The sequence below is a fragment of the Mus pahari genome, chromosome 10, assembly GCF_900095145.1.
Source record: "Mus pahari chromosome 10, PAHARI_EIJ_v1.1, whole genome shotgun sequence".
Taxonomy (NCBI): domain Eukaryota; kingdom Metazoa; phylum Chordata; class Mammalia; order Rodentia; family Muridae; genus Mus; species Mus pahari.
The window spans coordinates 61,698,805-61,723,336 of NC_034599.1; the positions used below are offsets into that span (position 1 = coordinate 61,698,805).

The 24,532-nt window shown below is 46.2% G+C and overlaps 1 protein-coding gene across 2 annotated transcripts in view; it reads left to right on the forward strand.

Moving 5' to 3' along the window:
• Window positions 1-24,532, forward strand: part of Ca12 (carbonic anhydrase 12) — a 55,021-nt gene that overhangs the window by 14,439 nt on the left and 16,050 nt on the right. For both annotated transcript variants that reach the window (XM_021207466.2, XM_029543061.1), the window contains exons 3-5: window positions 19,339-19,518; window positions 20,445-20,590; window positions 24,102-24,197. In XM_021207466.2, the coding sequence (XP_021063125.1) occupies window positions 19,339-19,518; window positions 20,445-20,590; window positions 24,102-24,197 (422 nt within the window). The remainder of the gene's footprint in view (window positions 1-19,338; window positions 19,519-20,444; window positions 20,591-24,101; window positions 24,198-24,532) is intronic.

Sequence of the window (24,532 nt, forward strand, 5' to 3'; positions counted from 1 at the left end):
GTCGCATGTTTGTGCCTCCACATATTGCTTGGCTCCGTCTTAAAGCCACTCCTCCGCTGGCAGGTTCCCCCAGAGTCCCCACTTTTGATAGATGTGTTGGTGTAATGGGTCCATGAGCAAGGAGGAGGTGGGAAGGGTCTCATCTCTAAATGGATATCTGGGAGAAGACTTGAGAACCACAGGGGCTGAGCATGGTCCTTGCACCTCAGGAAGCACAGGTCCCTGCTTCATGAAGCTATCTCCCGGAGCGGCCACTCACAGCTGGACTAGCTGTGAGACCTTAGGTACCTTGCTTTGATTCGCAGAGCTTTGCTCGCAGGATGCAGGGGACAGCAGTCATCTCACAGGGCAGCTGGGAGGCATTTGGTGTCATTTGTGGATGGTCTAAACATGAACTTGGTGACCATTGATGAAGACTTCTCCCTCAGTGGTATCTGGTGACCTGCTGTGTTCAGTGTGGTGTTCTGGGGTCTGTGAGTGGTAACATGTCAGTGAGGGACCATGTAGGCCCAGGAGATGAGTTACTCAGTGACTGGCTCCAGAGGTAGGGGGTGGGGAACTCGGGAAGCATCCATCTACAGAGACAGCTCTGGGATTCAGAAAAGGCTCTAAGGAGACCGTGACACCTGATCGAGGGTGGTAGGGTTTCAAAGGAGACACCAGTCTGAGTGAAATACAATGCCACGGTGCACTGGACATAAAACAAGATGTGTTTTAGGTGAAGTAAGAGGGAGACACTACTGAGAAAGGTTGTAAAGCAGGCCCTAAATCTGGAAGAGACTGAGAGTCTTTGGCTCTAAACAACCTGCACCCAATAAAATAGTTCACCTTGTTTAGACTGTCCAGAAAGGACACCAGCGCCTCCCAGCTGCCCCCTGAGATGGCTGCTGCCTCCTGCATCCTGCGAGCGAAGCTCTGAAAACCAAAGCAAGGTACCCAAGGTCTCACAGCTGTACTGGCAGCTCAGGGAGACGATTTCAAAGCCTTTGGTTTCCTCGCTGCCTTTCACGCCTTTGGAAAAGACTGTTGGAAGTCGTCTATAAAAGGAACATCATTAAGGATGAGAACTGGCAAAACGCCATTTTTTTTCTTTCCATAGAGGGAAAATGGAGGGAGTAGTCTCTCTCTCTCTCTCTCTCTCTCTCTCTCTCTCTCTCTCTCTCTCTCTCCTCTCTCTCTCTCACACACACACACACACAAGCTATAGGTTATCTATCAGAAAGGACATTCTTACTATGAAAGCTACTAAGCTCTCGATCAGCATTCAGAGGCCAATCCAACTTCACCTAGCTCCAACTCCACTCTAGGGAAGGGCAGAAAGTTCTTGTCTTTGTCTTTGTTTGTTCGTTTGTTTGAGACAGGGTCTGAAGTAGTCGTCCAGGTCCTTTAACATGCTGGGCAGTCAAGGATGACCTTGGACTCCTGATCCTCTTGTCTTCCTAAGTCTTGAGATCACTGGTGCGTGCCATTGCATCCGGCTCTCTGTGGTGCTGGGGACTGAACGCAGAACTTCCTGTGAGCTAAACAGCACTCCACTAACCTAGCTGCAGCCCAGCCCAAGCTGATATCTTCTGATACAATTCCCAGTTCTTCTCATTTCTGGGTTCCCCAGGGACGGCTAAAGGGGATGTTTTATGATGTCACAACCCCCCTCCACTCCTGTTCCCTCTGCCAGCTCTCACCGATCCAGGAGGCTTTACCTCCTAGCCACCTCTGACCACTGTCCCTTGTGTTGAGAGGTTACTATGGTGAGAACAAGGGCTCCCACAATTCCCAGCTCAGCCTTGTTAGTAACTGGCCATGAGAGTAGCCATATGTCTCAGTTAAGGGCCTTATTGCTGTGATGAAAGACCATCACCAAGAAGCAAGTAGGGGAGGATAGGGTTTCTTTGGCTTACACTTCCATATCACTGTTTGTCATTGAAGGAAGTCAGGAGACTTTCTGTCTATACTATCTTGCTCTTCATGGCTTGCTCAGTCTTCTTTTTTTTTTTACAGAACCCAGAACCAGCAGTCCAGGGATGGCACCAGCCTTCCATCATTAATCAGTAATTAAGAAAATGCCATACAGCTGGGTCTTACACAGACATTTTCTTGACTGAGGTTCCTTACTCTCAAATGACTTTAGCTTGTGTCACGTTGACATAAAACTATGGAGCATAGCATGTTATTCCATCGTTCTGAGCTCACTTACCTTGTCTACTAAATGAGAACATGGTCCCTATGTCATAGGGTAGCTTTGCAAATAGAAATAACTCAGAACTGTGGTCCAGCCCTCCACTGTTCTTGTGAATTAAGTTGCACAAGAGCATGCTTTGGTCTTTTGCCTGCCTTTTTCCCCCCCGAGGTTGCTTTTCTGCCACAACAGCAGAACTGACTTTCGACAGAGACTGTGTAACCTGTAAAGCTGGAAATCCCTCTGATCTGGCTTTTCTGTAGAAAAACTTAGTCAATGCCTTATCAAAGGGTTGCCTGGGGCATATTCAGTACTCAGTGAATCATGACTTTGTTGAAGGAACTCTAAACCCAGTAGGTCTTGGAGTTTAAGAAAATTTAAATAGAAAACTAACTCCTGCAAATTGTCTTCTGATATCCCTACTCAAACCGTGATGTGCATCACGTGATCTCTCCCTCTCCCTCCCCCTCTCCTTGTCCCTCTGCCCCTATCTACCCCTCCCTATCTTTCAAAAGAAAAGAAAAGGTGTGGAGGGGAATCTAGAATAAACACAGGTTGTCAGTGTTCCCTGAGGATGACCTCTGTCTTTTCAGATGGCAGGGACAGTGTCAGCCTCATAGGTATCAGCCTTGCCTTTGTAGGCTGCAGTCCCTGTACCTGTGTCTTCTCATCCCTAAAGCCAGGCCCCTACTCCATGTTTCTGCCCATGATGACTGACAGTGAGAGCAACCACTCCCTTCAAGAAAATGTTATCTGTGAGTGCTATTTGGTCGCTTCTTCCCTGTCCCCCCCACCCCACCCCCCGATTGGGACAAGAATAATCCTCTAGTCCAGGGCTTCTGAGATTCTGCATGACTGAGCTTTGCGGTGGGATTTTTGTCACAGAGTGGCCCTATGCCCTGCAGGATGTTTCTCGGCATGCCTGGCTTCTGTCCAGCAGATGCTGACAGCATGCCCCTACTTGTGATAGCCAACAATATCTCTACACATTGCCAAATGTTCCCCGAGGGGCAAATTGCTCCGACTGAAAATCACCTGGCTTAGTCTAAAATAACTCCACAGGTGAGGCAACAAAACTGGGTCCAGAGCAGATTAAGTCCATGCTTAGGAAAGCAGGGTTCTATGCAAGGGCATGTAGACACTGTGCATGTGTCTCATGGGTCCCGTTGCTTCATTCAGTAGCATACTGGGGCTCTGCTGGACTCTACGGCTGACGTAGACCCTGGATAGCTTCTGCCCTTGTGTTACTAAGATGCTCTTCCCGCCTTCCTTCCCTTCCTTCCCTTCCTTCTCTTCTCTTAGGCAAGGGATTGGCCTCAATGCCTTGTATATCCTATACGAGTACTTTTTCATGAGATACAGCTTCAGCTAAGAGAAGAGGTGTGTGCGTGTGCGTGTGCGTGTGCGTGTGTGTGTGTGTGTGTGTGCTGACCTACATGTATGTGTATGTGTGTGTGTGTGTGTGTGTGTGTGTGCTGACCTACATGTATGTGTGTGCGTAAGTCAGAGGTTAACACTGGGTGTTTTCCTCCATCACTTTCTATGTATATATGTATGTATATATGTATGTATGTATGAATGTGTCCATTCATCCATCTATGTTATCTATCTATCTACATACCTATCTATCTATCTGAGACAGAGTCTCTTACTAAACTTGGAGCTTACAGATTCAGCTAGCCTGACTGGCCAAGAAATTCCAGGGAGCTGCGCGTCAGCCCCAACTCAGGACTGGGGCATCAGTGAGCCTGACATTTATGTTGACCGTAGGGATCTGAACTCGGGTCCTCATGATCGAATGGCAAGCGTGATACTGACTGAGCCAACTCCCTAGCCCAGAAGCGTTTTCAAAAGGTCCCCTCCCATAATACCAGGAAGGCCGCCCTAGTATATGAACATGCTTATGAATCCAACAGCCCGTGCCAGCTTGTTAGCTTCTTTATTTTCGTATCCAACTGTACTTCAGAGGGAGTATTTGGATACTTGCATGTTCACTGACTCATTTATCCTCCCCCCCCTAATCAATACCAATTTACTCAAGGGAGAGGACAGGGGGTGGGCTGACCATTTGGTGGCATATAGGAGGGCAGAGCCAAAGTCTTGCCCAAAGTGGATTGATAGTTAAGGAGAAATAGACCTGAACACAGATATTGCAGCAAGATGGCTCAGACTGAATTTGATCCCTGGGAGTAACATGGTATAAGAAGGGTCTAGATCAACCCAGAGGTGAGCATAAGAAGAAAAGCCAAGGAAAAAGCCACCAAAGAGCTCACCTTAAGAGACAGGTAGCCTGGGGCTGAAGAGATGGCTCAGCCATTAAAGGCTAGGTTCACAACCAAAATTTCAAGAGATAGGCCACCTCACAGAGATTCAGAGGAATTGGAGATCTGAGGTGACAACTCAGACAAAGCCATGTCCTGAAAACAGTGAGAAGTTAGAAACAGCTGGAGCTGTGGGGCTGCTAAGGATGACGCATGCCTGTGATCTCGGCACTTGGGAGGCAGAGGCAGGAGGATGAAGAGTTTGGGGCCAAGCTGGGCCACACCGTGACATCTGGTCTTATGACATAAAACAGGAAGAGACAGGAAAGGAGCAGGGGCTACAAGACAGAACATGGCAAGGGCGAAGCCTGTGAGGAAAATGACGGCAGAAGAAAGAGCATTTGGGTTCCGTGGTCTGTGGGCAGGTCTGTGAGCAGCCAAGGTCTGACAGGCAGGGGACGATGCAGAAGGGAGTCAGCAGATGGTTCTTGTTGCCTTCAGAGCAGAGCGAAGCCAGAGCAGAGCAAAGGGAAAGTTCTCACCCAGCACACAGTCATGGAAAGTCCACAACTAGTCACCAGTCCAGAGCGACATTCAATTTAGATAGTCGGATTTTCCTTGAACTCCTACTAAAATGCCAGCCAAGCTATGGCCCCATCCCAGCCTCTGGTATATAACAGATGAGCCCCTGAGAAGGGGGAGGAAGAAGGAGAGGCAGAGCGAGCGCTTCTGTCAGCAGGCAGGCAGCTGCACCCCTGAGGAGAAGCACCTGTGACATTTACAAGTGTCTCTGCCTGGGGAAGCAGCCTGGCCAGGGAGGCTGCCTCCGCCCAGAGTGTTTGCTCTCCCACGGGTCTCCTTTCCGTGCCAGGAGCTCTGTTCTATCCCTTTGTAGCTCCTGATATTTCAGGTTTTCTCTTTCTACCCGGGAGCTTGCTATGAATGATAGCATTCTTGAGCTCCAGCCTTTTCCTACCAACTGTTTCCCGGATCCAGTCACAGCTTGTCTCCTGAAACGCAAGAGGGAGAAACCACCGAGGTTTTCCTTCAGCCAGCAACTACTTCACATGAAAGGACAAAAGCAACTTAACTAGAGTCAAATACTTAAATTATAACAAGATCAACCTTATGAGTGGATAAGCAAATTGTAGCATGGAAACAAAGCGACATGGTTCTCGGCTGTGAAAAGGAATGGGCTGAACGCATGCTCGAGGGACAAGCCTTGGAAACACAATGCTAAATGAAGCCACCCCGGGACTGTACACCATGTGACTGCCTTTACATTAAATACAGACTAGGCAACTCCATATAGAGAGAAAGTGGATTCATGGTCACCAGGGGCTGGAAGGAGGGAGAATGGGTAGAAACTATTAACTGTTTGGGGAGTGCTTGCCTGGCATGCATGAAGTCCTGGGTTCAATCCCCAGCACCACATAAAACCTAATGTAGTTTTTGTTTGTTTGTGTTTTGTTTTTTTTTGAGACAGGGTTTCTCTGTGTAGCCCTGGCTGTCCTGGAACTTACTTTGTAGACCAGGCTAGCCTCGAACTCAAAAATTCGCCTGCCTCTGCCTCTGCCTCCGAGTGCTGGGATTAAAGGCGTGCGCCACCATGCCCAGCTCCTAATGTAGTTTTACATGTCCATAATCCAGTACTCTGGAGGCAAAAGCAGGATCATCAGAAGTTCAAAATCAGTGGGTTCTATGTGACTTTGAGCACCATGGACTCTGAATCCAGAAACTCAAGGTCATTGTTTAAACTTTACTTATTTTTAGTGCGTTGGTGTTTTGCCTGCATGGGGGTGTTGGGTTCTCTAGAGTTGGAATTACAGACAGCAGTGAGCTGCCATGTGGGTGCTGGGAATTGAACCTGAGTCCTCTGGAGGAGCAACCAGTGCTGTCAATGGCTGGGCTATCTCTCCGGCCCTCGAGGTCATTCTTAAACTACATGGGAGTTTGAGGCTAGCCTGGGTTATATGAGACCTTGTCTCAAAATTTCTTTTTGGTTGTTGCTATAAAACAAAACAACCACCTTGCCTTGACCCAAGAGAAAAACACTGTCCTGGCTCCAATCAGACAAGGGCCTTTGATCAGATGAGGGCCTCCACCAGCTCTTCTCAACTTCAGCTAAATATTAGGATCTCTGGGGCAGCTCAAGACCAGTTAAGGAAAACCTCATAGGCAGGGCCAGGCAGGATTGGAAGCTCACAGAGATTCCTCTGTGTGGCAAAGGTTGAGAAATACTGCTTTAGCCCAGTGGTTGGCAAATGTGGGACCCAGCCCAGCCACATCAGCACTTTGGGTGTGTGTGTGTGGGGGGGGGGAGAGTTGGACATACAGAGTTCAAGGTTCATCTCCAAACTACAGTATCAAAAATGCTGCGTTGTAAGAAGCTCCCATTTAGGCATGGTGACCACTCTTCTGAGTTTAGACCATGTGAGCCAATCTTTGAGTAAAAGTCTAGAAGCCTCTGTTGTGTGTTTGGCTCTGTGATGGCTGTTGTGAAAATACAGAGGCATACCCAAGCCCTCAGGCATCCTGTGGGTTAGGTTCTTGGAATAAGATGGGTCCTTTATGGCTGGGTAATATTCCATTGTATGTCTATGCCACAGTTTTGCTTATTCATTTCTCTGTTGATAGATATGGGTTATTTGCACCATTTGGTTTTATGAATAATATTGTTGTCTGGCCAGGCTGGTGGCCACGGTGAGCTGTGGATTCAGCAGTTTCCCACACAGTCAATGAGTCAAAGAAAACCAGCTAGGACATCGTGCATTGGGCCTGCACAGGCAGCCGCTTGTTCTCATTATCAGGGTAGGCTAACACCATGCTAGCAGTTTGCACTAGTTTGTAGTTATTATAGTTTCTATATTCAAGATCTGTTTGAGTATTTCAGAATGTCCAGGCTCTTTTTCAGGAATCACACATACACATATAAAACTAGCTGCCACCTAATGAAGCTTGTCTTAGTCCTTGGCAAGTGCCAGGATCATTTGGGGAGGTGATATTCAGTAACAGGCCCTAAGCCCACCTCCAGAGCCTGGTTCAGTAGGTCTAGGATGGGGCCTGAGAGCCTGCATTGTTTTCTGGCTTTTCTTGCCTTTTAGCTCAAGGTGACCTTGAACTTTAGATCCTCTTGGCTCTACCTCCTGAGAGCTGGAATTACTAATATGTTCCACTATACTTTATTTGGTGCTGAGAATGGAATCTGGGGCATCTCGCTTGCTAGGCAACTGCTCTGCCCACTGAGCTTCATCCCCAGTTAGAATATACATTTCGAAGGAGCTCTAGGGAGATGATGATAATGATGATGATGATGATGATGATGACAATGATGTTGATAATGAAGATAATGTTCCTCTGAGGAGTAGTTTAAGTACCTCTTGATTATTGGGGTAGAAGGACCAGCATTCTTTTGCTAAGTGTAGTTGCTGAAGGAGTGCAGAGGGCCCTGCACAGCACAGAGGAGGGCAAGTACTTAGATCTGCCTTAGAGTGTGAGCAGGTAGATATTCTGGGGAGCTGCAAGAAGTTTAGCCCGCTGGAATAAAAAGGAAAGGTGAGAGCAGGGAGTTGCTGTGGCTTCTCTGTGATCAAAAGGCTCTAAGACAGCAGCTCCTGAGGGCCTGCCAAGAGGTGGCTAAGACACAGAAGCAAAAGCAAATAGGTAATTTACCTTTGGCATCTTGGAAACCCCACCCTCCTCACTATAAAGAGCTTCAGAAAGATCCTGACAAAAACCTTGAGACCAGAGTGTGAATATGGAGCCCTTTGTCCCTTACCCCAGCAATGCTGGAAAGGAATATTGGAGAGGCTTATAGGCGGGTGGGAGGATGTGTGGAAGAGCAGGAGGAAGGCGCTTGCAGTGGCTAGAAGAATGATTGACAATCCCAGCCTCACCCTCCCAACCTGTACCACCAGCCCCTCCCACCATGGTAGGAACAGAAATGGTGGCAGAAAGGCCTGGGGTGCACTTTACAAGGCCAAAGCTGATTCTGCCTCTTAAGTCGACACAAATTAAAACCGACACAATGAAGATAAAAATCGATACAAAGGATGACTTAGGCATCTTTAGAAAATTCTGTCTATTTTAATTGGTCTCTAATGTAAAATCCAAGGGAAAGAGTGACCTGCTGGGGCAGCCCCCTTCAACATTTATAAGTAAGGAGTCACCCTGGCCTGGTAGCCTTTGCTCTCTGTCCCAGCCAAGGCCTGATTCATCTCTAGCATTAACCAAGGGAAAGTCTCCATGCCAGTGTGATTCCTTGACCTCTGTTAGTAAGTTACACAACCAGAAGGCCCCGGCCATCAATTATTAACCTGTGGTCCTGGCAGCCTCCTTCCCTCTGGCTGGATCTTGCCTCATGCTTGTGGCTGACCACTTGGTAGGCAGGGGAGCAGGCCACGTCCAGCCAAGGTATTCCTAGATTTGTTGTGAGAAGCCATATTTTCTTAATAACTTCTGGAGCGAACTCCAGCAACTTAAATGTACTTTAGATATATTTTTAAAGTGTGCTTCTATCTCCAAACTACATCCTGGAGATAGGTGCATCTGAGTTGGTTTTTTTGAGGGAACAGAGGGACCCTTCCCTTCTGGATGGGGTTCTGGGGGCTTAGCTGCATTTTCTGTGGTTCCAGCCACAGACTCAGGAGAAATGGATAGCCTCTGCATGTAGAAGTGGGTACCAGCCGCCTGAGGGGGAAGACTTCTTCAGCCTGTCAAGGACCATATACTAGTTGGCATCAAATAACTCCTGCTCAGCCTCCCCACAGAACAGCTTCTTCCTTGGCAAGAAACCCCAGGTTCTCTCTGAGTAAAGGTCTCCTGTACATCTGACATATACCACCCATCAGCTTTAGCAGGCCTGTAGGCTCCTCTGGCTCTCCATCTGGAAGGCTGTTCCTCCATCTTTGTTCATGGGTCATTTCATCTCATCTTTTAAGTCCCAACTTGGATGGCATCTCCTTCAGGAAGGATGCCTGTACCAGAGATGGGGTGAGGTCTCTCCGTTTCCTCCGTCACAGCCCTTGCCCAGTTCCTTCATAGCGCCAATGGTAGACTGTGATGATTTGACCTGTGTAGAGGTTGCTTATTTGTGACTCATTATTGGTCTTGATCCCTGGAATGTAACTCTACAAGGACGGGAAGTAAACCTGCTTTCATATCAACACTGGGTTTAGTGCCTGGCACACAGAAGCCACCTTTGTAAAGAAATGAATAAATTCACTTCAAAATTAAATAGCAGTTCAAAGGATATTAATTGGAGATTTTTCTCCTTCATTGACTATGGTTACTCAGGTGTGTGCACGTGTGTGTGTGTGTGTGTGTGTGTGTGTGTGTGTGTGTGTGTGTAGGCCAGAGATTGACCCTGAGTGCTGTTCCTCAAGAGCTGTCTCTCTTATTTTTAATAAGATAGTTTTTCACTGTCTATCAAAGGACCCAGGGCTTGCCAGTTTTAGGCAAAGCCAGTCAGTCAGCTAATGTGCCCTGGAGATCCTCCTGTCTCAGCCTCTCCGGCACATAACCCAGCGGCTTATGTGGGTGCTGAGGATGACACTCATGTCCTCATGCTTGCAGGACAAGTACTTTTCCAGATGAGCTTCCACCCCAGCCTTTGAACCCTCTGTTGTTATTGTCACTACAATCTGTCTTGTTTAGCATGCATTTGTGGTTGGTCCACAGTCACCAATCATTTGTGTGCACATTTGTGTACTAGGACTAGGACATATCTCTGAATATAACAACCTAGCCGCGGCCTTGAGGGACTAACCAAAACCTACACATTTTCACTGTGTGGAAAATATGACCGTCGGTTGGCAAAAAGTCACCAACATCTAGAATGTCAACCTTGCCACATAGGCAAGTTCTGATCTGTTTTTGTAGCCAGTCCGAAGAGACATGGCTGGGAGCCAGCTGCCAGGCAGCTGCCCGCCTTAAGCATTCACACTGGCATTGACCTCAGATAGTGTGACCAAAAGTCGGGGACAAAAGGCAAAACTGAAAAAAAAAATCATTTAAAAAAAAAAAAAGACCCCAAAGACCAATCTCAAAACCAGAGACAATGAATATACCTTTTATTTTTATTATTGCTGTCAATCCAAACTCCATAAGGTCCTGTAAGTCACAAACAAAATATAATTTCTTTAAAACTGTGAGGCTGGGGAATTGGATCAGTGGTTAAAGGTCCTTACAGGGGACTCGAGTTTGATTCCCAACGACCATTGGGACACGTAGCTCTAACAGCCTTTAACTCGTTTCAAGGGATCCAGCTTCAGCTTCTTCCTCTGGCCTCTGTGGGCACTGAACTTACATGCACACCCCCACACCCCCACACAACTTACATGCACACCCCCACACCCCCACACATATACACATAATTAAAAATCATAAAAAATTGTTATTAATCTTGAGAACATAGGACAGCCAACGAGAAACCATAAACAAGCCTTGTGGATAATTACATGGTTCATACTTTATTATTATTATGATATATGCTATAACGTGGATGTATCAGGTATATAAATACAAGAAATTACTTAGCCCAGACATTTTTTTACCCAGACATCATGTCTGCAAACAGGTTATAAAATTATCCTTCAATCCCTTGCAAGAATTATTTGCTCAGAGCAACGGTGTTTCTACACACTGTGTGCCTAGATGTGCTGAGGATACAAACAAGCTCTTAAAACCGCTCTGAGATGAACAAGGAAAGCTGAAAACTTGCTGGGTATTTAGTTACACTAATGAACTATAAACAGGTTTTACATGGGAAATGAGCTTATGGTTTAAAGAATCCTTATCTTTAATGATACATAAATATCAGACATGTTTTAGTCAAATTTTCTATGACTGTGATAAAATACTAAAAAAAGCACTTGGGGAGGAAAGGGTTTGTTTCAAGCTTACAGGTTACACTCCATCACTGCAGGAATCAGGGCCAGAACTCAAGACAGGAGCCGTTGGCGGGAACTGAGGAGCCATGGGACTCCACTTGCTGGCTTGTTACCCTTGGCTTGTCCAGCCTGACCTCTTATGCAAATTAGGACCACCATTAACCATGGGGGCACCACACAGTGCCAGGCCCTCCCATAGCAGTCAATAACCAAGAAAATGCCCTACAGGCCAATCTGGTGAGAGCATTTGATCTCTTGAAGTTCCCTCTTCCCAATTGACTATAGCTTGTGTCAAGCTGACACAAAAGTAGCCAATATTCATAGATTTTCTTCTCTAATTAGGTGAGGGAATGGAAGAAGTTGGGGTACAGATCAACTATTGAAGTCATGAAAAGATAGTACATGGTCTTTACACTTTACACGATATACTTCTCTCTCTCTCTCTCTCTCTCTCTCTCTCTCTCTCTCTCTCTCTCTCTCACGCACGCATACACACACACACACACACACACACACACACACACACACACACGGCCGCAGATAGCCTAGGCTGGCCTTGAACTCTTGTTTTACCCCCTGAGTCCTAATATTACTGGCATGTAATCATACCTATATTTATGCAGTGCTGAGAATTGAGGCAAACCATCTCCCATCTTGCTTCATCTCCAGCCCATACTATGTATTTTTAGTTTTGTTAATGCTTAAATTTTTCTGTAATCAAAATTCAAATTAAGACACACGAGTTGAATGTAGTTATGCATGACCTGTGAACCCAGCACTGGAGACAGACACTGGAGGCCTGGCCCAAGTTTGAGACCAGCCTGGAGTAAATTTTGAGTTCTAGGCCAGCCAAGGTTAGTGAGACCCTGTCCCAAATAAAACAAGCAAATCTAAACACAGGAAAAGAAAGCAAAGATACAAATAATATATATATTATATTATATATATATATATATATATATATATATATATATATATATGAATGAATAGGTAGGGCTGAGTTGAGTACAGGGTTAGAAATCACATCTTTGTTTTTAGGATGGTCGGCTGGGTCCATCTCAGAGCGCCAGACATTCAGACTACTGTTTCCCACAGCGGATCCTCCTCTCCCATCACCTTTGTAGCCTACAGGATCTCAGACTATCTGGTTGGGCTTTTCATTATCTGGGTACCGCTTCTCAGACAGGCTGCTGTATTCTGGTTTGGAGCACACAGCAGTCCCTCGCCGGGTGCCTTCCTCGGCCCCGGATGAATTCTGATCTGACAGACTGGAACTCTTACTCTCTGACTCCTGGTCAGGCCTCCTTTTCCAGCTTCTGAAAATGCTGTACCCACAAACCTCACAAATGTCTTGTAGTGAAAATCTGCACCTTTTCAAAACTCATTGGTGTTTCAAAGCCCAGTTCAAATTTTGCCAAAGCCAGTGTCTGCTTTTCTAGGGCTGAACTTAGCCAGCTTAGAGGTTCCCACAAGGGCAGTGACTCAACCCTTCCTGCACATGAGTAGCCTGAGGCTATCTCCAGACTACAGCTCTCTCCACAGTCTCAGACCTTTGAAGGCCATTCCCTATGGACACGTAATGGTAGTTACAAATCATAGACATAGTAAACCATCTCTTAGGCTCATTTTAGAAATTCAGATCACAAAGGATGAGAAAAGAAGGTGTTTGGTTCCTTAATGGGGAGACTCGGATATACTTTCATGCAGATGGCAAAAGAGACTAGGGAAGGAAGGTTGCATACGGGAGAAAGAAATTTGTTCCTGGAAAAGGCAACGGCTTTGAAAACCTGGACAGGACAGGGCATTTTAAAACTGTGAAAAACAGCTTAGTTTCTGCTTTGTCTTAGTGGGGAATAGGGAGGGCGTACTGGGGATCAGAGAGTATTTGCAAGGGCCAGGCCACAGAAGCAAGGTACCACTAGCTCAGTCTGGTTTACAGTGGGAGAACAGGATTCGTCCGATTAAAGCAAGTGAGGGAACCTGGCATCATGACACGAAGGTGGAGACTGGGCAGCCTGTGGAGGGCCCTTGCAGGATGACATGGTGAGGGTCTAGCCTGAGATGGAGGAGGTGGCCATGGAAAGTTGTGACTCAACTGAGAGCAGAGGACACAGGGCACACTTGGCTAAGGGCAGGGAATGGAGAGTTCACTCGGCTGAGGTTTTGAGTGTTGGAGGAGTGGGGCCCAGGCGTTCTCTGACAAGACGTTAAACGATCAGACTGTGATCTGGGCCCAACATGATGGCTGCAATCTGCGGACCTTATTGAATACTAAAAGTTACAAACATACGAACGAAATCTTATAAACTTGTAACTCTACCAAGAAGTCTGCACCCACGTCTAGGATATGTGCGTCCTCTCTTTAACATCCGTGCTTCCTCCTCCTCCTGATATCCGTGCTTTGATTATCTGTTAAATCTCTTCCATTATCAACTCCAACTTCGCTTCATCCTGACTCAGGCTGAAATTACTTTATAATCTGTACAGTCAAAAACCCTAGTTTCGCCGGAGTAGATGTCTTTAAAAACCTTAGGCTCCTACTGGATGCAGAAGGTGCTCTGTCTCCCACTGCCATCTCTGGTAGGGGCCCACCTGAGTTGACACTGAAGCATTACTGAGTTCCTTCATAGAATGAAGATCCTCCAGGCTGAAACCCTCGCATGTCCTCTCCCTCAGGGAAGGCAAGTCTAGACTTTAATCCTGGATAGGCAGGGTCTAGCAGGATGCATTCCTGTTTAATAGTGAACAAGTTTCAAAACTCTTATATCATCCTCAAGCCATAAAAATAAGGGGCCAAATCTCAAGTGGGGGAAATTGAGACTGGATAGAAAGATGGGGAAATTGAGAGGTCATAAGAATGGGGGAAAATCCCCTCACTCTGTAGACTGGTTGAAGCTTTATTCAGCTAAGAGCCAAGAATTTTGGCATAACTAGAATTCACTAGTTATAAATGCAGATGTAGAGACATATTCTCTTTTCTATAGATACTGCAAATAAAAATGTTAAAATAGCAGAGGCTAAGGGTTGTAGCTCTGTCATACGTGAACTTGATTTGCATGCATGTGGCCATCGGTTTAATCACCTGTGCTGCGAATAATAATGATAATCATAATAATGATGACAATAACAACAATAATCTAAGAGGACAGTAAAAAGCAATGAGGAACTTGTGAAATGGCTCGGTGGGTAATGGCACTTGCTGACAAGCCTGCTGACCTGAGTGCAGTACCTGGGACCCCATGTGGAAGGAGAGGACTGACTGCACGTGTGCTCAGTGGCAGGCACATGTTCATGCTCACAGGCATGGGCAGGTGTGCATACATACACGATATATAAAACTTAAAAAGCAATAAGTTACCCTCAAAGCCTAAGCATATATGACCTTTGGATTTAAAAAATTACCATGTGGTATATGATGTGTGTTCCTGTGGGCACACAGGAAACTGTAGTCAGTTCTGCTTCCATCTTTACGTGGGTTCCAGGAATCAAACTCAGGTCATTAGCCTTGTGTATCAAGCTCTTTCCCCACAGAGCCATCTCACTGGCTCATGGACTTTGGCTTTAACCTAACCCCTTCCCAGCTGGAACTCTCATAAGCTTTCTTACAAGAATCTTATAAGCACGAGTATGAACCCTGCTTATAGTGAAAACTTCTTTGTAATTTAGATCTAGGACAGACTGCATAGTCCCTTATGACCTCTGTGTTTCATCCTATCAGCTTACAATACCCAGTACTTTTAGAACTCACCCAGGGATCACATTCACTAAAAGAAGATAGAAAATCTCCTAGAAATCCTTTAAACAATGAATGTCACTTCAGAAGCCACCAATGTTGTATCTGGGGCTGATGTTAAGACACTTAAATACATGTTGCTCTGGAAGTGTACACCTATATCCAATTCGCCCTTTCCCCGAGTGCCCTTCGCTATCCCCTTACACCCACACATAAATCGGTTAGCGCCATTTCCTCATAAGCCCCAACTTGGCTTCCTTGGGAAAAAAATGATCTGATTGTAAAACTGAATGCTGATTGGCTTTGGTAATATTAAATTCTAACTCTGCAGGGGCAACAATGGTATTGAGCTTTTGCTTTGAGATCTTGTGGTTTAGAAAAGCTTAGACACGTGCAGATGAGATTAACCTGGTTTGTTTCAGAGTTATCCAGGCAGACAGTGAAGATGAAACAGGACTGGCTGTAACTCATAAACTGTCACAGCTTCACAGCTGGGTGATGTGGAGTTCACCTTGCTTATCTCTATTTCCTGTTGGATATATTTGAAAATTTCCCTACACTCTCAGATAATGTGGGTCCTGCACCCTGGGCCTCACATTTCCCAGTCAAGAAGTCATAAGACACACTTTGAGCAGTGCAGTGTTATATTTCAAAACAAAGATCTGTCCACTCTTTTGCCACCAGTAGGGAAATTCATGAACTGGAAAGAAACAATGCCTTGCTTTTACTTGGGAAAACAAACTTTGGGATGCACATGGTCTCTTTCTTGATCATGGGGTGGAGGATGGGGATGGGAGCCCACCAATGGATGAGGTACCATGGAAACCTAAAGGCAAGTGTTCAGAGGAGCTGCTTTGTAAGACAGGCTCTCTGGCAAAGAGCACTTGGTAAGAGTCTGAAAGCTAGTGCTGGGTGTGCAGTTCAGTTGGTAGAATGGTTGATCCATACATAGTACCACATAAACCGGGCGTGATGCTGCATGCCTGTAATCCCAGCACTGGCGAGATAGGGGCAGAGGACCAGAGGTACAAGGTCAGTCTGAGACACATGAGACATTGTCTCAGGTTTAAAAAAAAAAAGATTGTGAAAGCTGAGACTCCATTGAGAAATTATAGCCTTCAGTAACCCTCCCAGGATTACTGTGGCTGCAAGTCACAAAGTCATAGGCTGGACAGAAACTGAAGGACAATGGCAAAGAGTCTCTACTGTTATATTTGATATTGGTTGGGTAGATACCTAGCCATGTATCTCTCTCTCTCAAACCAGGAAGTATGAGGCTGTATGATAGTGTCCCCAGCTGTGCAAGAGCCATACTGTGATGGTGGTGGTGTCTGCAAACCCTATGAAGTCCCAGTCACCAGGCCACCTCCCACAGTGTAGGATGGGTAGCAGGTTTCTTTTATAGCAAGTAGGCCCAGCCATCACACAGATGAACTCGAAAGCTAAGAAGAGAGAGTCTGAACCTGAACAAGTGAGTTCATTTTCAAATAGTCTTTTTTTTTTTTCTTTTTAAAGGTAGGGTCTCATTTAGCCAAGCTAGTCCCAAACTCACTATGTAGCCAGGAATGGCTTTGGGTTCTTGATCCTCTTGCATCCACCTCACAAGTACTAAGATTGCAGAGGACCAGCAAGATGGCTCAGTGGGTAAATGTGTTAACTGTGAAAGCCTGAGGACCCAAGTTCATATCCTGGGACCCATGTAGAAAGCATGATATGGTGGCACACATCTGTAATCCCAGCACTCCTATCCTGAGATGGAAGGCAGAGGAAGGAGATGCCCCAGAAGCTCACAGACCAGACAACCATGTACACACACACACACACACACACACACACACACACACACGTGCACGTGCACACAGCAGGGGAGGAAAAATGAAGCAGTACTAAGATTCTGGATATGTCCCAGCATAACTGGCTCTAATTCTTCTCTGAAGGGATAAACAACATGTGGGAACTTCAAACGGGTAATCAAGTACCCTTAGAGAAAAATAAGCCGGAAACAGGTGGGAGAATTAGTGAACATGCGAGGACCTGCCATGTGCCAGGCACTGTAGGAAATGCGGGGATGAGCAAGGCACTCCTTGCCTTGAGGGAGAATGTGGGGAGAGAGGGAGGAAAGAGATGCACAAAATCTAGAGAAACACCCAGAGAGAAGGCACCAAAGCCTCGTGATCCACGCCACGTGACTGATATTAAGCCTTAGTCTACCTTGGGGCACTTCATTCATCTCAGTAACAAGATACTTTCATCTTCTCCCCTTGGCTGTGTCAGTGTTATAGATTTTTCAAAGGATCAAAACTGCTAAGAGAAGCAAACCATGCTGCTGATGGTGGAAGAAGGGGGAGGGATGGAAAGGGTTCTTTTAGACCCTGCTGCCATGCAGACCCGTAACTGGTGCCAAGCACAGAGGCCAGGACTGGGGCAGGTGGTGTCTACACCCCAGCCTGCCAGGGGACACCAGCATCGTGTGCCTTCACTTCTTCACTGGGCATCTCAGCAGATGCATTGGAGCTGCTTGGACATGAACAAGCCTCAGGGGGCCGTTCCAACTTGCCTGGTGCGGAGCGGGAAGGTTCTTCTATCTTGGATCTCAGGAGCCAGAAAGGACCTTCCAGAACACAGTATCCAACACTGCCATTTCTACTTAGGTTAATGACAGCTCCAGCAGGGAACATGACCTGGCTGGGGCCACTCACCAAGGCAGTGAGACAATCCTGCTCTCTGCGCACTCCCAGTCCAGTGTTCGCACTTCTGTCTCTCCTGAACGCTTTGCCCACACCGACTCTGCTCTCTTTGATATACTTATTTTTCTTGATCATACCGAAGGTGGCTTTAACTCCTAATAGAGTCTACAGGGGACACAGTTTAGACAATTTCCTCCTATAGCCTCCCAGGATCTCAGTTCTTTTAAGGAAATGTTTGCTGGTAGCCTGAAAATCCATTGAATTTCCGTGGGAGATAATCTTTTAAACACAGATTTGCATTATTTCAGGATTTTTCCCTGTGGGAGTCACACAGTTTTCAGTGGTTCTCAACCTTCCTAGTACTGAGACCCTTTAGTACTGTTATGAATGGTTATGTAAAAATCTATGTTTTCTGATGGTCTTAAGTGACCCTAAAGGTGCCTCATCCCATAGGTTGAGAACCACTGCTTTATCTGACCATGGAATATTTGTTTCCATTCACAGAGGAGCAACTGCTAGCCCACATTTAGCAAGGAGCATGAGCCTTGATGCTTTTTATTTTAAGCCTGTTTCTCCTCACTGAGGACTTGTCATTTTTATTACAATAATTCAATTGTATTACCAGGCTTCCCTCCAGTTAAAACCCTGCCGGGTTTGGCTCTGTGGTCCTAGGCCTACAATTACTCAATGTTTTTCAATCATCCCTTTGGGATTGCATCCTGCACTCTAGATGTAGATATCAGGAGTCTGTATCCAGGGTTCCCTATCGGGAACCTCACACTGTGAATCGATTAGCCTCAAAGACCTACTTGAGCTATGGTCAGTCAGATACCAATTTCACCAACCTGGCACAGTTCAGAAGATTCATCAAATTTTCCCCACTAGGGTAACATCCCCTTAGTGTTCAACCTGGGGGCCTCAAGACTTAGAGTAATTCCTGGATCATAATAGGTGTTCAACAATCAGATGGTGTATTGCTAGATGTCACTAGTTTTCTCTTTTTTTTTTTTTTTTGATTTTTTTCGAGGCAGGGTTTCTATCTATAGCTCTGGCTGTCCTGGAACTCACTTTGTAGACCAGGCTGGCCTCGAACTCAGAAATCCGCCTGCCTCTGCCTCCCGAGTGCTGGGATTAAAGGCGTGCGCCACTAGTTTTCATGTAGGGAGGATATGCACTGTGTCAACATGGGAATAAAGTGGAGGTTGGGTGGGGGCTCTAGCTTCTGTGCTGACTTACTTTAGTCTCTATCCTCTACAGCACTCGCATGGCAGGTGGTATTAAGGCATTTGCTAGGCCTGATTCTGTAAGCTGCTATCTCCAGGTCTTGAATAGTTTACCTCTAAGACTAGGACTGACCCTTCTTCCTCATGGCAGTTATAATGAGCAAAGATAGTGGTTATTTATTCTGACTCTCACCACTCTTAGATGAGGTCCACACGGATGCCAGGGGGCAGTGCAGACACTTGCCTCTTATAGAATACTACAGTTGTCTATGGAAAGATAAAGAAGAGAATAAGAAACCATTGTGTAAATAGAGATTAGAAGATAAAGAAAATTCCTTGTGGAAAACTTGAGCTTGAGTCTCTCCTAGGTCCTGCTGGGGAAAAGAACTGGTCCAAGAAGTATCCATCATGTGGAGGCCTCCTGCAGTCCCCGATAGACCTACATAGTGACATCCTTCAATATGATGCTAGCCTCGCACCCCTCCAGTTTCAAGGTTACAACGTGTCTGTTGAAAAGCTGTTGAACCTGACCAATGATGGCCATTCAGGTAAGGGAGAGGCAGGTCTGAGCCTCCTTTGACTCCCTGGACATCTGGCCAGGAGGGGCTTCTCTGAAGCACCCAGGAGAGGGAGCTAGGAAGAAGCTGTAAGACATGCCTGACCTACTGTCTACTGTGGTGGGGGAGGTAGGGGCGTGTTGGGAGCCTTGGCACCAGTGATTCTTTGTAGGAAGCACATCTCAAAACCATGTCTCTTGTGGGAGGGAGAGGGAGCAGATTGGCTAAGCTTCCAGGGTGAATGCTGGGTTATCACAAACTATTCAAGGCACCAGCAATCCAGTTGCTGAGAGTGAGACAGACTGGATTTGAATCATGACTTGGCTAAACACACACACACACACCAGGTTTAGGATGAAGTCTTTCCAATCTAACAATCCAACCAGGAATATCCTCACAAGAGTGCTCAATTCCTTACATTTTAGTTGATTCCAGATGTAATTAAGTTGACAATCAAGATTAGTCATCATAGATACTAATGAGTCATCAGACTGGGTAAGAATTTTAACTACCTTGCGTTGTCATTTGGAAGAAGGACCTATTGATATACTACAGATTGGGTATATCAGAGTCTCTTGTATAGTAGTGCTTCTTAAATAGCAATTGTCATTGTAATTCTCCAATTTGAAAAGTTCTTCGCTGAAGGTTCTAGCATCAGACAGGAACCCCATACACTGATAAGAGACAGCCATCATTGGCTTAGAGTTGGTTCTCTGCAGGTAGACCCGTGAAGGTGTTGGTGCCATTACAGTTACACTAGGGAAAGCAGACAGGTGCCACACCCGCAGGCAGCACTGCTCTGGTCTTCTCTGTGTTCCTGCAGCCACCTGTGCCTGTGCAGTGGCTGCCTGCCAGCCTGCTTTCTAGCAGGGTTCATCTGGCCAGGGCCCTGAAGGCTGTTTCTCCGTTCCTCACAGTGAGACTGAACCTGAACTCAGACATGTACATCCAGGGCCTCCAGCCTCACCACTACAGAGCGGAGCAGCTGCACTTGCACTGGGGGAACCGCAATGACCCCCATGGCTCTGAACACACAGTGAGTGGGAAGCACTTTGCTGCCGAGGTGAGTGAATGGCCTGTACAGAAGAGAGGACCTGGCACTGGGTTCCCCCTTCCACAGCCACTGGGATAGAGTAGCCTTCATAGTCTTTGTCTCTGCTCTTCTTCTGTCTACGGAACAGGAAGGTCTCACTCCCCTGCACTTATCAAGGTCCTTGTCCCTTCCTTTGCTGGACTACACTGAGTTTGCCTGTCTCTTTACTGTATGATGCTGTTGAGAAGGCTGGCCTTGCAGATGGCATGGTGGGATGCATCTAGACATCCCCTTCCCTTGTGCAGATGAAGACCTCACAGCTTGCCTGGCTGCTGCAGCTCATTACTTAATCGTGTCTGCTTCTCTTTGCTTCTCAGTCTTCACACATCACGCTTGCTTACAAATGCCTTTCCCATCACATCACTGGACTTGGGAACACGAGGACACAGACCCGGACCCACTCTTGCAGTTTCCCATAGATTCAGGGGTGACTGGCATTAAGACGTGGAGGGCATTGTGATGATTAGAGATTCTCTGAAAATGGTTTGGGATGTGGGCGCAGCACTGTGTCCTGCCGCCTTGAGATTCTAACCTAAAATGCTGAAAGAGAATGAGAAGAGAGGCAAAATGTTCTTGCTGTACCACAGGCAGGTGATGGGGTGGAATGGTGAGGGGTCCTGAGTTCTTCCACCCCAAGATGTGAGTTGGGGATGTGGCTCTGAGCACATACAGGGAAATGAATAGGAGGAGATAAACACTGCTGCTCAGCTGGCAGATCCCGCGGTAAGTAATGATACAACTGATACAACAATTCTCCGTTCCCAACTGCTGAACTGCTTAATGTCTCAAGCTAATTATAGGTCTCTTACAAGTGTGGAGGGGCTGTGATTCTGCCCCAGTGGAATGGTATGACTGGAGGCGCACACATTTTGGAGTAGGCTCTTCCTTCCTTGGAGCTCAAGAACTGCAATTTCTTGCAAGTTAATTGTAATGTTGAGGCTTCTGCTTCCCCCTGGGAGAACAAAGTGGCAGCTACGATGTCGGCTTGGAGAGTTTGTACATTTAAAAATATTTCCAGGGTGCCGGAGAGATGGCTCAGCAATTAAGAGAGTGTACTGCTCTTACAGACAACCTGAGCTTGATTCCCAGAATCCACGTGGGGAGCTCACAGCTGCCTGTAACTCCAACTCCAGGGGTCTGATGCCTTCTTCTGGCCTCCCCAGACACCACAGCCGCATGCATGCTCTCTTTCTGTCTCTGTGTCTCTCTCTGTCTCTGTGTCTCTGTGTGTCTCTCTCCTCTCTCTCTCTCTCTCTCTCTCTCTCTCTCTCTCTCTCACACACACACACACACACACACACACACACACAATTTGAGACATAATCTTACTATGTAGCCCTCACTGGTCTAGATGTTACTATGTAGAACTCACTATGTAGGCCAGGCTGGCCTTGAACTCACAGAAATCCTCCTGCTTCTGCCTCTTGAATGCTGGGATTGAATGTATGCACCACCATGCCTAACTAAAATAAAAATAAAATCTTTTAAAAGTATTAATAATTGTGCCGGGCAGTGGTGGTGCACACCTTTAATCCCAGCACTTGGGAGGTAGAGGCAGAGGCAGGTAGATTTCTGAGTTTGAGGCCAGCCTGGTCTACATAGTGAGTTCTAGACAGCCAGGGCTACACAGAGAAACCCTGTCTTGAAATTATATATATATATGTTACATTCTCTGCTCTTCTGCTCTTAAGCTGACGGTCATGATTTCTAATACCCAAGACAAAGCATCAGGGTGCTCCTAACTGGCAGATTCTGTGTATGGAATCTCTCTGAAGTAGTGGTTTTAAGGGCTGGGGATTACAGAAGAATCTTTCTGAAGCCCCTCCCACAGCCCTAGATTAGTTTTTACCTCTTTTTTATTTCGTCTGAATACATTAAAAGCAGAAGCAGACCACAGGGTCAAAAGTCAAGCAATAAGGATCTTGGGTAATTTAGACAAATAGGCATCTACTCTGTTCTTCAAACCATTCCAAGATGGTGTGAGTTGTATGGTAGACCATCCTTTATATGGAAAGCTAGTGAAGCCAGAGCCCCTAAGGAAGCCTTCTCAGAAGGTCACTCAGAAGAAACAACATGAGAGTCAGGCATGGTAATCCTAGCACCCAAACCCAAGGCTTAAGCTAGATGGTAAGATGCTGCCCACCACCCTCCAAACAACCCTGGTTCAATTCCCAGCCCTCACCTGGCAGTTCACAACTGTCTGTAGCTCCAACCAGTGCCCTCTTCTGACTTCCACTGGAACCAGGCATGCACATGGTATGCAGGAAGATAGGTGTGTGGGCAAAACATCCATACACATAAAGAATAAAGTGAAATGGAAAACAGCAAAGGCTACATAATAGACATTGAAAATAGACCTAATGCTGAATTTCCTTTAAAGAGGGAGATGATGAGTGACTAGGAAAAAAAGAAATCCAGATCAAATCTTAATAGGCAATAGTTTCAGGGACATGGGTTAAAAATGCACGTGTTCGTATTTAAAGTTATCTACTACAAAGTCTTCTGAAGGCTAAGTGACACTATCTTTAGGGTTAAAAGTCAGATTTAAGCATCACCAGAATTTATAATAATAATGGTCATAATATGTGCTTTAGATTTTCTAAATCTAGGACTTCTCAAAAACTTGTCTTTATCTTAATAATTAGTTTCTGATCAATGTTTAGAATTTTATTTATAGAAGATTTAAAAAAAAGTCTTAAAATCTGGCTGATAAGGCCGGGCAATGGTGGTGAACCCCTTTAATCCCAGCACTCTGGAGTCCAAGACAGGCAGATCTCTTCAAGTTGGAGGCTAGCCTGGTCTACAAAGTGAGTTCCAGGACAGTCAAAGCTACACAGGGAAACACTGTCTCAAAAAAACAAGCAAGCAAGCAAGCAAGCAAGCAAACAAGCAAACAAGCAAACAAACAAACCTAAGCTGGTAAAAACCATGCTATGATTTTTGTCTGCCTGAGGGATAAACACCAGTGTTTTGTGCATTATCAATTATGATTAAGTTGTAGTTGGCAACTGGTTTTCTTCCCCACCCCTACTGCTTCCAGATCAACTACAGAGATACCAAATTATAGGAGACCACTTGGCCCAGGCTCAAAAAAAATAAGTCACTGAAGGGAGAAGACTTCCAAAGTACCCAAGCATTTTCACAGTCATATAAACATCCATCCATCCATCCATCCATCCACCCATCCACCCACCCACCCACCTATCCCCTCCTTCATGCCTACTGTACCTCTGCTACTTTCCAGGTGCCTTATCAGACAAGAGGGGTCCGGTGAATAAGATAGGCTGTGCCCTGGTTTGCAGGTAGAGAAGACTGGGGGAAGAGAGAAACCTAGGGAGGGATGGTAAAGGTAGGGGATCAGCTCTTTTGGGGGAGAGGAGGGACAGATGTCCATCTTTCTGGTTGGTTCAAGTCTTCTGCAGAAACTAAAGGCTCCTGTGAGTTGACTGTTCCCTCCTGGGTACCTTCTCTCCTATTGCAGCTGCACATTGTCCATTATAACTCAGACCTGTACCCTGACTTCAGCACCGCCAGTGACAAGTCCGAAGGCCTCGCTGTCCTTGCTGTTCTTATTGAGGTATGATGTGTTTAAAGGGCTTCTTACATAAAGTCTGTAGCAGAGAAGGGATCAGGACTAGGCATGTGTTCTGTGCACAGCAGTCTGTAGCGAGCTGCTCCTGGCTGGCCCTGCATTGCCTCCAGAACAGGGTGTGGTCCTCATAAGGCTTCTCTCTTTTCTCAGAGGAAGCTTTTCCTCTATCTAGGCTGCTGAGGAAGACATGTCTTTTGTGACATTAGAAATATGAGCCCCCAACACAGCCAGCTATTGGATGGAACACAGGGCCCCCAATGGAGGAGCTAGAGAAAGTACCCAAGGAACTGAAGGGGGCTGCAACCCTGTAGGTGGAACAA